This window comes from Etheostoma cragini, chromosome 6 (genome assembly GCF_013103735.1).
Source record: "Etheostoma cragini isolate CJK2018 chromosome 6, CSU_Ecrag_1.0, whole genome shotgun sequence".
Lineage (NCBI taxonomy): Eukaryota > Metazoa > Chordata > Actinopteri > Perciformes > Percidae > Etheostoma > Etheostoma cragini.
In genome coordinates, this window is record NC_048412.1 from 4,268,034 (window position 1) to 4,282,864 (window position 14,831).

A 14,831-nucleotide genomic window follows, 5' to 3' on the forward strand; every position below is an offset into this window, starting at 1 on the left:
AGGCTTAGAGTAAATCAAAATGTCATGCATTTCGGCATGTAGGCACAGTTCAGCACACAAGAGGCCGTGTGACAAAATGCATAAACAGCGCTCTGTGTGCTAGATCATTCGAGGACTACGACACGGCGTTTGGAACACACGATAAGCATAATTTGTCAATTATAGGATCACCATGACAACCTTTCCTTTTTTTTTGCACCACCCACAGGGTACAGTTGAGTGTTAACCTTGATTACATTCTGCCCTACCAGTTCCGTGCAGAGGATGCGCTATGTTTTTCTCTTCTCTCATCATTGGTAGAGCTAGATGGCATTGCAGCGCAGCATTCCTCTGGTTTTCTTTCATCCTCCTCCTACATAGTCACCCAGAGCTTTTTCAGCCGTTTATTGCAATGAAGCGATAGTTTACTGACTTGATTTGTGAGTTTTTACAGTTGCTAACCTTCCATGTCTCCAGGTGACTATGTGCTGATCTGATAGCAGCCACATTCTGGTTAATGACACATCACGCACAAGTTTAAGGAGCTGATGGAATTACATTTCATTGGAATTAAATAATGATTAAATAAATGATTTCATGTGACAAGAAGTAACCTAAATAGATTACTTTGGACAAACAAAATTAGGGCAGTTGAAACTTTTAAATTATTATTTTTTATTCCACTTACATGAAATTACACATTTCCCCCCAAATAACAGTTACGCTTGGGTGTTCTGTATGAAAATTCCAAAGACATGAACAAAGCTAGCCCGCCCGACAACAACCATCCTTATATCTCCACAAACTACTTCTTACCAACATGCAGTTCAGGCAAGTATTAAAAGAAAAATGGAGAATTGAAGACAAATCAAATACAAATCTTAATTTGAAAAAGCAGTAACTATATAAGCACGTGGTTTTTTTGTTACTGCTGTGCTCATAAAAACAAGCTTGTGTGCTTTTTTGTTCTTCAAAGTTTTCTATACCTCGTAATTGATACATAGAAATACAAAAGCAGGTCACCCAAAAAACAAAAAGATAAGAGTAGAAAGTTGAACAACTGACAGTAAATGGAATGTAACCTTTGTGTTTCAACAAAACCTTGCCTTCTGTCTTTATTACCCCTCCACGGTCTTGACCTCTGCTGTCATTCCTCCTGCCAAGTACAGACTAACAACTGCTGTCTCCTAAGGTGTGAGGAGCAAACTCATTTTGTGAAACCACAGATGTATCATCAAAAGATCGTGTTACTCAAGAACAGGACCCTTAACATGAATAGGATACACACACACACAGTATAACTATTTTCTGACTCTAAAAACTCAACCTGCTGCATGTTTCATGAGTTGAGAACTTGCCCTCTCACCCACCACCTCAATTATGCAACAGCCCTAATGCTCCCAAATGCAAAAAAAAGGTCAGCAGACTAACAACCAATCCCAAGCACATTTTACCCTTCCACATGTACCCTCCCTGCCACACAATTTAAAACTTACCCTCCCTCACCATCCCCTTGCCCCACAGTTAGAAGTAATAGTAAACCGACAGGAATGAGATGAGTGTTGAGAGAACTAAATAGAAAAAAGATGGAGGAAATTGGATGACAATGATGATGATAATAACAATAATAATAATAATAATAATAAGGTTAATAATGAGGTGGTCTCAGTGTTGATGATCATGATGGAAGATGAACCGGAATGGTGGCAGGTAGACAGCGATGACTATGGGGGTCTGGCTCATTCTCTGGTCTCCTCCGTATCCTCTCCCTCAGCCTGGTTATCAGAGGTCCACAGCTGAGAATAAAAGGAAGAGAGAAGCAGTGAAAGGGAGAAAAAGACGGTCAAAGAGGAGGGGGTAAAGGAAAACAGGGCAACATCCATTAACACCTCATCTTATTCCCAATACCTTGATTGTCATTTGAAAGGACAGTTAGAGGTACTGCGTAATGAATGAATGACATTAGCAAGAAGCTATCCTGTAGCTGTGGAGAGCATAATCACCATCTAATCTTCCATAAAATCTGTTAGTGAAAGTAAAAAGTGGAAACTTACTGTCAAGTTGTCTCTCAGTAGCTGCATGATTAGTGTACTGTCTTTGTACGAATCTTCACTCAGAGCATCAAGCTCTGCAATGGCTTCATCAAACGCCTAAAAGATTCAAAAGACATTTTTAATTGCTGGGGAAATTGTGCTCTTAAACAAGCTGTTATACGTCTATGGAATGTCTAGGTTTCAGGTCAGTTCGTGTTTAAGTTATGTCTCAATGTGTATGTAACAGCTGTGAATCAGTCTTATAGTCCTCACAAAATATTAACATGACATACGTACATTTGCAATACATTGAGCAATTTAACATCCGCATCAGTATGAAAAGAGAGCTATGTGGTGATGAACTTACGGCTTTAGCCAGCTGGCAGGCCTCATCAGGAGAGTTAAGGATCTCATAGAAGAAAACGGAGAAATTGAGGGCAAGACCAAGACGGATTGGGTGTGTGGACTGCATTTCATCTTTGCTGATATCAAAGGCCTTTTGGTAGGCTTCCTTTGAGTCTGTAATGATGGCTGCAAGGGGGGAAAAGAAGCATGAGAGCTGTGGAACATTATAATAGACAAGTGACGTTGGGCGTTTCTCAATACCAAGTAAGCAAAGAACGACTTGTGTTCTTGGGGAGACCATACTTGCTGGCTGTACCTGGAAGAATGAACTCGCGAGTTCATTCTTCCAGGCCCGTCAACGCCCGTTGAAAGACAAATTTTATTTTAAAAGAAATATGAACAGTGTAGAAAACAACAATACTATACAATACACTCAGTTGCAGGATTATTATGAGTTCTTCGACTCAGTGCCTTCAGTGGACTGACCCTAGCGCCTCCGAGCAGAGATTACTAATTAACTTTGAAATAAAATTGTATATACATTAGGGTTTTTTAAAGTCATTCAAATATGACTGGGGGGTAATAACACATTTTACTAAACCAACACCAGAGCTGAAGCTGATGACTGTAGACCAGAGACCTAAGATTGACTCTGGCCCATTAAAGCAAACATTCCTTTTTTTAAGATCAGGTTAAATTTACAAAGCAAAACATCTCAGGTTGAAGTTCACTTTTTAACTTGATACAGGGATTAGTTGCAAAACGGTTTAGCTACTTGTTCTTGACTATTAAGTCAACAATAACAGGAGGTGGTCAAGTACATTTATTTAACCTTTTTTACTGACGAACGGAGCATACTAGGACACTAATCAGTAAAGAGGAGACAATGTCAAAGCGTAACCCAATACTGAAGTGTTTAATAGAATCGTATCTAATGCATCTTATTTGGCTAGAACTTGTCAATAACAGTTCCTACCGTCCATCTTTTTTTAACAGTAAAATATACACATGCATAAATAATGAAAAAGAAAACACATCCACCCCCACACACAGATGGTATAAAAGAGACTTAGCATAGCGCTTACATGTCCTCTCTTCTCCTGTAGCCACCTCGGCCAAGTAGCGGTAGTAATCTCCTTTCATTTTCAAATAAAAGACTTTGCTCTCCGCTGCCGTGGCTTTGGCAATGAGATAATTGTCCAAGAGACCCTGTGGGAGAAATCGAAACAGATAAAGAATGTTACAGACTTTCAAAAAGGTATGCAATTCAATGTTCCAGCTATGATGTATATTGCTAGATTTATGGTTGGGGGTGGCAAACCTATTGGGTACTATGGGTATAAAATGTGTACACAATTCAGTGATAAAAGGCAATTTGTAGAAATATTACTACCAGGCTCATTTGACACTTAAACTTGTTACTTATCCACTGAACCAACAAGAGCAGTGGCTGTTATTTCAACCCATTCAAATAATCACAGCCCATGTTTTAAACCGCAATGTCTGAGACCTGAAAGAGTAGAGCTAGCTTCTTCCAGTAGCCCCAGGTCTTGAGCCTCAGACTTCGCCTTAGCTACAACACAGATGCTTCAGAGACCACCTTCAGTGGGTGGAGCTGTGTGGATTGTGGATAACAGGAAAGCATAGGGGCCAAACAGAAGAGTTGGGAGTGAAGATGGTGGATGGTGGAATTGTAAAAATCAAATACAGCTTTTTCTAAAATAAAAAAGGAGAGTGGTGTTTGGATGAAAGCTGGTGGGGGTGGAGAAAGAGAGAAGGGCTGCTGAACTCCTGATGAGCTTTTGCTGAGGAAGTAGGTCACTCTCAGAGCCCAGCTTGGCTCGTTCCAATACAACATGCGCTACCTGACAGCCTCTCCCTGTTTAGAACCTGAATGCTAGCTGGCAGGGAACAGCAGCCCTGATTGTCATAAATTAGGTATGACCACAGTATGACTTAAAATTAAAGTCACAATTAATTAAATATTATACCTTGATAACGTTAAATGAACGATAATGGTAACTTTAAAGGTCTTAAAAATAGCACAGACCAGATTAAAAGTTTATCGGTTGTAATCTCTCGGAGGAGTTTGTTAAAGTACAACAGTGGAAATGACCGAAATCGCACTAATTTCAAACTTTGAATTCAAAATGGCAGACTTCCTGTTGGGTTTAGTGCATGGCTCCAATGAGCTTTTTTGTATGTCTTGACATGGTATATATGTGTAGCACATTTTGCTAGTCTAATTAAACATACTGCAGGGACTCAATTTTTAGAAACTTTTAAGCGGGCGCAAGTAAGCCATTTTGTACACCTATTCTCGAAAACCTTAAAATACATACATTATCACCAGGTTTGATGCAACCACCAATTTCGGTGATTTTGAGTATGTTAAGCCCCTGCTTAACATGTTAAACCCCTAACCTTGTGCACTTAAATGCACAAGATGTGATTCAAGTTCAAGTTATTTGAAGGCGATTCATTTGTCCGAAGAAGGAACAATAATTCCTTTAGTTTCAATAGGGCCTTTGCTGCTGTTGATGCTCTGGCCCTGATTAAGCTTGGATGTGAAAGATTCCAAAATTGTACAAGGTTCCCTCTAACCTGGTGTTTTCTCGGGCTCAACACTAACTTTTTAAAGTGGTGGCCAGCCTGCCAACCAAGTATCAACTTTTTATTGCCGAAATTGACAATAAGGTTGCCTTGTTTTAAACTGCCTATATTTTGGAGCAATTCATTTATTATGTAACTATACTACATGTTTTAATTATGAAACAATGAGATAATTGCTTGCAATATAATTTTACATATAATTTTACGTTCCTCTCAAATAGGAGTGCAACGGATCACAAAACTCAATTTTAGGATCAGCACAAAAATAAATGGGGAAATTTAAAATATTAAAAAAAGGCTTTTACAGAAACATGAATTAGTACTTCCTTCTAAGTGCATATTTGATCTCTATGTGGAAATTTCAATATTGTTTTTTCCCCAACATCCATGACAAAAAGTGTGCCTTGTAGAGCAAAATTCCCCATGGCATTAGTGATATGTTAAGAAACCCAGCTCAGACCTACCCGTAAAGCCTCCCGATTTCTAAACTATGAGTTACTGGCCCGACCAATGCTCTCTACATAGGAATAGTTGTAAAAGGAAAAAAAAATTATAATTTAGGTCACAAGTTAAAAAATTCAGTCTGAAAAAGAATGCAATGTAGGGCAACACCACAAGACTCCACTATATGATATAAATAGCTCAAACACAGAACAGTAGGCTATTCCAAGTGGTTTCAGAAACATGGTTTTTTTGTTAATTCGGTAAAATCCTGTTTATTACATATTGCATTTGTACATTATCCCCAGTGTAATGGAACAAACCAGGCTGATCTAAGTGCCTGCCATTTGCAGATTGCTCTTAGAGTAATATGAGGCATTAGGGAGGCCCTCTGGGATCTGAATGTGGAACTGGGCCACTGGCAAGGGCATAGCTAAAATCAAACTACAACCATGGCAGGAATGTTCAAAGTAAATTAAAGTATACAATCTCATTCAATTATACCTTCCAGCTCTGGAAGGTATAATTGAATGAGATTGTATACTTTAATTTATTGGGCAATTGGAAAAAAATGTTTTTTCTTCTTCTAAATACAGAGATATATGTTGATATATTGAGGACTAAATGTTCAGTTGGAAGGCAAAGCCACATATGAGATGTCACAAGCCCTTTAAAACAGATTGTGATCACATAAAATGCAAAGACTAAAAATAAAGTTATCTAAAATAAATGGCCCTTATCAAACAAAAACACAGGCCCATCTCTGAGAATGCTCCTTCAGTTGTTTCAACAAGAACAGTACAGGTTTACTTCTACTACTTAATAGGGAAACCTACACTCTACATTTACAACTTGACAGCTTTACAGTTAATTCCTTCTCTGCTCCGACAGTTGTCTGCTCTGAATGCATGCACTGTATCTTACCGACTCTCTCAGGCACAGCAGGCTACGCATTGAGCTATTCCCCAAAGAGCTACGATACTCTTTCAACATGAGCCATTATTCTCAACACAGTTGTGTTTTTCTCCAAGATTTAATGTTATTTTGCGTTTCAACTTGTATAAGGTTTAAGCCCTATTTCATCTATGACTTAAACAAGCGCCCGTCTGTCTGGCAATAGATCAGAGGGATGTCTCGGAGAGTAGCGCAAACACACAACTTGCTCTCACTTTTTCAATCATTTTTTTTTCCAATCGGGCAACTGGCCGCTTGACTGGTCCAATGATAACTTTTTACTGGCTCCAGGGCATCAGGCAATCCTTACTGCTGTATGCAAGGGAGCCGATCAGACGAAGTGGGCGGGTGGGGGCGGGGTTACACGGAGTGGGTGAGAGCAATGCACTGCTTTAAAAAAGAAATGGGTTATGCAACGCAACAAACTATATTGATAACTGAAATTGTCTCATCCCATAACAGGATTGAAAATATTTTGATATCATTTGAAAAGGTCGATAATCATTTCTAATCTGTGTTCTTCTTGCATTTAAAGAACAGAAATTCCAAGAAAGGGCAACGAGCAAGCCAAGAGTAAAAACCTCTCAGCTCAAAAGAAATGCACAAGTCAGGCCTCTGTGTTAACTTCCACCCCTCAAACAGAACTTGTCTTAACTCGTATTGTTTCTGCAGCACATTCTGTAAATCTTATTCATGTCAAAATGAGCATCAGGGGTGTGTGTGTGTGTAACATTTTACTTACATATCTGTTATTGGAGTATTGCAGTGCATATGGACTGTGCGCCTACTCTGATCCACCTGTGATATAGCTAAACTCACAGCACATACAGTAAAATACATGCTTTTTAAATGGTTGCTTTTTTTTTTTTTAACACAATCCTTGTTTTAACCAGACTTATCACTCACACCAAAGTAATAACCCTGGGAAAAAAAAAAAAATCAACCAACAGGAGCCGCTTCATGCGGCAATTTTCCATTTGCTAAGGTGAGAATGGGCATTTTTGTCTTCACACAACTATTAACATCCCTTTTCTATGCTATTCTATGAGACTGTGTCAAAGGTATGGCAGTTGTGCCCATTTGACTCATCCTGTAAGTCCCTCTCTCTGGCAGCCGGCTTTTCATTCTACCTTTGAGTATAGCCACCCAGAGAAGGAAGAAATGCATCTGTAGAGGTGGCCGGACGACGCTTTGTACGAACTTGTTCGCTTCAAGTATACCCCAGCGTTATCCCAGTCCTACACCCTTCCTCCTCTGTCCTATTTACTCTCATCCTCCTCTATTTCGGTCCCCATAAGGCTGTTCGGCTGAAGTGGAGGTCAGCTAGCCAGAGAGCTGGTGGCTCAGCGGCTATCATTAAAGGATTAGGATATGGTTAGTCACCAGGTAGATAATGAAGAGGCTGAAGAAGAACACAGAAGCAGAGGTCCTACAGATGCAGGGGTTGAAATACCTTGCATATACAATATGCACGGTAGTGCACGTAAAATGTGAGCCGTGCAAACAATTCTCAACTTTACACGCACAGGTGCACGTAACTTGATACAGAAATATGTTGTGCAGGGCTGCTAATTTTGACGCATTGAGCATAAGACTCACAATAGACCCTTTTCACTTGCCATTTTTTATTTAAGTTAGTAATTTCATTTTATAACTGATAATGAAACAGCACAAAAAGAAAGGGGAAAATTAAAGGGGAACATTAGCTCATAAGGAGTAAATGTTGGAATTCTGTTGGTGGGATCCGGCCAGCATACACAAACATTCAGCATCTTTTCGTCATTAATGGAATTTTAAATTGCACATTCATAAAACACTTTTCAATAATGTTCGCATTTTCTCCAACACTGCACCAGGTGAATGAAGGTAGGGCTGCATTTTACAATTATTTTCATTGGTTGATTAATCTATAGATAATTTTCTCAATTTATTAGTGGGCCTACAGTGTTTTCCACAGGTTGAGAATTTACTTGTGGTGGTGGGTGGCAAAGGATGTGACGGCACAGCGCGTGATGGCTAGGTAATAAACCAGTCAAATGAAGGTTTATGAACAGTTTTTTGGAAAACAATGATTAAATTACAATAACAAATAATAAAGAATGAATATTTACATGTTAACACATTTAAAAAATACAAATAAAATTACCGCAACACTATGCTGAATCAAACAATTTCAGGGTGATTATTAGGGCTGCATTATATGGGGAAAATATGCAATATTCCCTAATGTTGTTGGATATCGCAATTTTACTTACAATAAATAAACAGATATAAAAATGTACTCAGTTCTGCCTTTCTGCTGCTTTCAGCATTGTACTGAAATACAACAAATAGCATGTTGAAACAAATGAAAGGAAAGTGTAGCCATGATGATTTTTAGCCAATTGTTAACGGTTTGGCAGATTAAATACCAGATTACCTGGAGCACAAATATGTAGCTATTAGAGCTGTCACTTTCTCTAAGATATAGTCTATTTAGGGCTGTAACAATGGGGGGAGAAGAAGAATTGCCGCTGTTCTGACTCTGATGCCTGGGTCTGTCTCTCATCCTGACTGAATTATTCCAGCGTCAGGAGACCGAGGCAGACAAACATGGGTGTGCTAGCTGGCTAAATTACAATGAGATTAGTAGTCTATCCATGCAGTCAACGTTACTGATTAATTTGTGGGTTAGCCCAGCGTTGTGACCTGTGGTCAAAATAATCATACTAAAAATAACAGTGTGTTGAACAATGTTGTAATGTAAATGTGCTGTATTTATATAGCGCTTTTCCAGTCTTAACAATTGCTCAAAGCGCTTTTACATCAACAGGAGACATTCACCATCCACACACATTCATACACTGTGGCTGGGGCTGCCGTACAAGGTGCCACCTGCTCATCAGATAAACATTCACACACATTCACACTCCGATGCGCAGCACCGGGGGCAACTCGGGGTTCAGAGTCTTGCCCAGTGTCTTGTGTCTTGCGGGTACAGTTAATCCCACTGCAAGACCCCCAGCAGCATGCTACTAGTACTAATGACAGCCTCTGTCTGAAGTCCAGCGTTGACGCTATAAATGTCAGTGTTACAAAAAGACATCCTCCAAACGTCTTGTATGTCCACAACTTCAACTATATTCAGTAGAGCCTGATCGATTTATCGGCGTGCCAATATTAGGCATTTTCAAAACTATCGGTATTGACATCTATAATGGCTGATAAATGAATTCTTTTAAAATATTGATTCACAATATTTAAATAAAAGAATAAGACTAAACACCCTTCAACCAGGTTTGGAGTGTGGGCATTGCGTAGTTTGTCTACCAGAGGGCTCTCTACAATGTCCCTGTTGGCAACACTGATTTTTTTTGTGATTGTATTTTTGTTCAAAAGGACTTAGTTTCATATTTTAAGTTTGTATTTTTATAAAGTTTATTTATCAAAACTTTAATATATTTTGATGTTTCTCTGTTCTGTTGCAACAAAACAAATACATTTACAATTTATCAATATCAGCCTTAAAATCTATTATCGTATAACATTCAGTTTACGGTCATAGAGGAGGGGTTGCAAGTCCTGCTGGGATAGGGATGCTGATGATTAACCAATAACTGACAACACAATTTTTGACCAATTAAAACTATCAGTTAAACCTTGCAACATGGAGCAGCTATAAAAATAGGCTGTTAAGTGTCGAGAAAGTCCAAATGTTTTTACGGTTGGTCCTCTACGGCTTGCATTGAATTTGCAGGCGTTACAATTTGCGACTTTTGTTTTCTTCACTCACGCTGATAACTGAGCACGACATGCACGTGTGTTGCTGTAACCTTACCGTCAGGCGCTGTTTGCGGAGTAACATCATGCGGCATGTTTGTAAATGGATATGTGAGACTGTTTGGCCACTCACAGGTCATGGCCAATCATCTGACAACCGGAACATTATGAGCTTTGTAAAGATAAACATACTGTTGTATGTTGAATGTTGTACTGCATTGCCCTAAATTGTTCAGATGTACCTCACAATGTGGACACTGAGTATTTATACAGAATTTTACTGCATCCACCTAATCCATTTTCTTTCATATCTGAGGAAAAATGCTGTACATCATCACTGATGACAGATAACTAAAGGCAGACAACTTAAGCAGACCTGCTGTACGACAGCCAGGGATAGAGATGAAAAGAGGCATGGCACTTCTTTTCAAGGTCCGCTGTGTCTTGTTGACAGAAATGACACATGCAACAATATGAGCCGTTGAAAGGAGATACTCACTCCTCAGTCACCCAGCATTCCTTCACATAATCTAAATGTCAAAAGAAGGTGACTGACTGAAGTACTTTGCATAGGGTAGCCTACATGTCTATACATTTCGTAAAGGGGCATTGCTTTTTTTACCTTCTCGGTTACTTCTTTATGACTGTACAACAATATTCCCTATATGACTGACTCACCCAACATCTAATAATCACACTTGCTAATGAATGAAGATTAAGACCAGTTTGTTCCTAAAATTAAAATGTTCATCCAATACTGGATTTATCCACCATCAAAGAGGGACCAGGGCCAGTCAGAGACTGACAGCAGCAGTAGAGCCAAATAGTTTCTGTGATAACAGAATCATGGATAGAATCGTGAAACTAAGAATTTAAGGCTATAAGACAGATTCCATAGGGCCCTACATTAAGTCAGTGCTAAAGATTTGAAAATATGACTACATATGTCAAAGTTTCCAACCTAGTCACTGCACTTACAAAACAAACAAAAAAACACATCTTAAAAATACACTACAAAATAATTCAGTGGCGTAGGCCTGGAGGGTGACAAAATAGGACGATGGGATACAATGAGGAAACACTGGGCGTTCACCATTCAGTATACAGAGCCATGGACAATTAATGTTAAACATATGGTGAGAAATGAGTTACTTTCAGACACCTATGCCTAATGATAAAAAGCTTCAAACAGACAAAGCCAGCAACGTTGACAAATGAAATGTTATCAATCTCACCAGCACGTCCTGGCAGATCTCTTTCAGCTCTTTCTCAATCTTTTCCCGGTACTCTTTGGCCATGGCCTGCTTCCTTTCGCTGCCATCTGCCTTCTGCTCAATGCTGGACACCACGCGCCACGAGGAGCGCCGGGCTCCCACCACATTTTTGTAGGCCACTGACAGCAGATTACGCTCCTCGTTTGACAGTTGCTCGCTCTCCTCCGTCACGGCCTTCATTGCAGCGGCCATGTCATCATAGCGCTCAGCCTGCTCGGCCAGCTTGGCCTTTTGCACCAGTTCCTTCTGGGGTGCCTCGCTCATGACTGCTCACTGGACAAAGAGAAAGCAGAGAAGAGAAGAGGACAGCTGGCAGTCAATTAAATGAGTGGCAAGGGAACATGTTTTTTTATTTGGTCCAGGACTTGTCTAGCAGAAGTTCCCATTGCTAAACAGAAAAAAAGAGCAATTCATGAGGCTAGTAAACCCAAACTATTAGCAAAAGAATTAATCTGTGTTGCTTAAAACCAATGTTGTGGCATATGACGCAACCACTGTTTTTGAGGCTTGCTGCCCTACTTTAGAGTATTTTTACAGGGAAACACCAATGCACTCCATGGCAGTTTAAGGCTATGAGGGTGAAAAAGTAAATTGTACAAGGGGGGGGGGGATTGTGAGGGCTATCCGATAAACAACAAGTGAGCACAAAATCACGTTTACATTGACTTTACGTTTTAGCTAAAGAAATTAGAACAAAAGAAGTTTGGAAAAATGTCATTTTGCCTACTCACTCATTTTGGTGGAAAAGGTACATGTGTTAGCTAAACCAGAGGATGTAGTAAGTGAATCCATAGACTGTTAAAAAAAAAAGTAGCATCAGCTACCCATTGGTTGGTAGACTGCCGTTTTGAAGCCAGCAGTTGACATTTTGGAGCCAGAAGTGCCCATATTTGGACAAAAGGGTGGAGTTGGGAAGAATGACGTGGCTAAGGCAGTGTCAAAATTAAAAACACAGACAATACCCTAAAACAAGTCCACCGCTATTTTAATGTACACAGTGTCAAGCATTGCTAGGCATTTGCCCTGATTAACAGGTAAGCATTCAGCCACACCCTAAATCCTCCCCCTACAGACTTCTGAAGAAAATTACTTTTTGGAGCCAGTGTTGTTCCCTGCTGGAAATCAGATAGAATGCCGTTTTAAGGCACTTTGTTATCGGTTTAACTTTTTAGGCCCGGAAGTTGCCACTTAATAAAAACGCAGTTTTCATTTAAATACAAATATGCCCGCAAGTCCGGTGATCATGGTGACTTGATAAAAGTAGCAATACTACCATTAACCACTGTTTTATAGAACTATTATCCCTGCCAATTTCAAAGAACTATAGTGCAATAGTTTCAGAGGTGAAAAGTAAGGTACAAGCGTATGAAAATGTGGTATGTGTAAACTAGACAAACACAGAAATTCTCATCACTACATCAATAGCCTACATCCGTTTGACCCATCCAAAATAGCCAGCGGGGTTCCACAGAATCAATCACATTTTTTTTTTTCCATTCCAGAGTGCATGCAGGGGGCCGTTTTCTAAATTTGACCTGACATACAGAAAAGAGAATTCTACTAAATCAAAAACGCTGGAAAAAATGTTTCAACTGATAGTCTTCAGAAAGATTTTTTTTTTTTTTTTTTTTTTTTTAAATACTCCACTTTGGAACATGTATTGGTGATTTAAAAAGATAAAAACTACTTGAATCTGCCAAAGACGGTGCAGTTAAATAATACATGTATATTAGTGTTGCAGCATTACAACCACCACTAAACAGTTTCAGCACTGCGAGGCTGGCGATGTACCCACGGACATGATGCAACATGACCCATGGGTAAACCGGGGTGTGTATGCATTTAAATCGAGAAATGTGTCACAAAAAATGTCTTAGTTCAGTTTCAAGTCACGTGTGGTTGCAAGAGATTATTCGCCAAAAAGAATACATGAACAGTCATTATATACATGCGAGAATAACTATTTTGTATTGCTGGCTAGCCTCCAGGGCAAACGCAAATGGCCCCCCTTTTTCTCCCGTATTCACACACCACACCCATTCCTGTACCTGTGGCTCGCCCAACAAGCGAGAACATGCAAACTAAAGTGCGAAATTAAATCGGATTTCTGTGATTAATGTCAGTATGTTTGGCTGACAAATACGCGATTCGATTGAATTTAACTTTAGTTAGACTCTGACAAGAAACACTGATGAGCGAGTAAAAAGCAACCGCTACCGATAGGCCCTCGTGACCACTTTCCAGTATGGTGCAGACTATTTCCTGAAACAAAGCCTCAAAGACACACAGTTCTTATAAATGGACTAGAGGTTATACACTATTTTGTAACGACGCTGACCATCGAATAATGTTTACACACAATTACAAACGCTTCTGTTCACCTCAAACCGAAAAAAGTATTAGCTTGGTTGGTTTGCGCGACGCCACGATTTAAAAAAATGTGTGCACCTGGGTTTAGCTAACGTTAACCGTCCGGAAGATTTGATATATATCCCGTTGGTCTCGTATTGATAGTTTTCTACCGTTAACGCATCAACCTACTTGACACCTACCGTCAGCAAATACAACTGATAAACTAGCTAAGGCACATTATCGTGCCACTGTCTCAAAGTATAAACGTTACATCAGCTAAAACTGAAATTAAAATACCAAAAGAATAATGGATATTTAACATTAACGTTAAGTGCGATAGCATTTATCAAAGACAATGCATGTTACCTACAGGCACACTGACCCAATTAGCATAACCTGATAAATAACTATATGTAAGGTGTAACCATTTGTAGCCAATGCAACAGAATATCTGAGATTAGCTAAACCTTCTGACCCGCATTCCACGCTCTATGTTCCATTTTAAAACCAGCTATTAGACATATCCCAAACTGTAGCCAAGCTAGCCATTGTTCTTTCCTCGGATGATTGCCGCCGCTAAACGCAGCCCCACTGTCAATTGGAGGTAGAAGCTTCCATTTTCGTTATATTTTACAATGAGCTAGAAAACCTAACGATGCATTATGAAAACGTAAACGTGGAGTTTTAAAAGCTTTAAGTCCTTCATACCTGAGTACTGGCAGATAGCAGTGATTTCGGCGTGCCAAACTACAGCTGATTCTCTCAGCCCGTCTGTCTGAATGCAGTCCACGGGGTTTCCCTCCAATCACACCAGTCCAAGGCACGGAGCAGGAGGGACTGACGTCAAACGTTACCCAGACAACCGAACACGAGACATTGTGGGAGGTGTAGTTTCCCCACTTATTTCCATTACTTACCTTGTGTTTATCACATTTTTATGTTTTTATAGTAAATATTACATTTTACAATTTTTACAACCCAAGCTGCATTCCGAGCAGTTCTGATTCCTTTCAATGTGTCATCCTGTTGCATCTGAGCAAACAGAGATAGGCCTACCCATTACAATAAAACCCAAATTTGA

The 14,831-nt window shown here is 39.6% G+C and overlaps 1 protein-coding gene across 1 annotated transcript; it reads right to left on the reverse strand.

The window, feature by feature from the left end:
* Window positions 1-637: 637 nt before the first annotated feature.
* LOC117946109 (14-3-3 protein zeta-like) lies at window positions 638-14,641 on the reverse strand. The gene is made up of 6 exons (XM_034873972.1): window positions 14,459-14,641; window positions 11,360-11,671; window positions 3,443-3,566; window positions 2,380-2,543; window positions 2,034-2,129; window positions 638-1,775 (listed from the first exon to the last, which is right to left on the reverse strand). Exons 2-6 carry the CDS (start codon window positions 11,660-11,662, stop codon window positions 1,719-1,721), a joined length of 744 nt encoding a protein of 247 aa, XP_034729863.1. The 5' UTR covers window positions 11,663-11,671; window positions 14,459-14,641; the 3' UTR covers window positions 638-1,718.
* Between the last annotated feature and the right edge of the window lie 190 nt (window positions 14,642-14,831).

Coding starts and splice junctions, on each gene's coding strand:
- LOC117946109 (XM_034873972.1), bottom strand. CDS start 11,662: ATGAGCGAGGCACCCCAGAAGGAACTGGTGCAAAAGGCCAAGCTGGCC. Junction 3,567..11,359: donor AGATCTGCCAGGACGTGCTG/GTGAGATTGATA, acceptor TTTCTCCCACAG/GGTCTCTTGGACAATTATCT. Junction 2,130..2,379: donor CCTGCCAGCTGGCTAAAGCC/GTAAGTTCATCA, acceptor TGAATCTTTTAG/GCGTTTGATGAAGCCATTGC.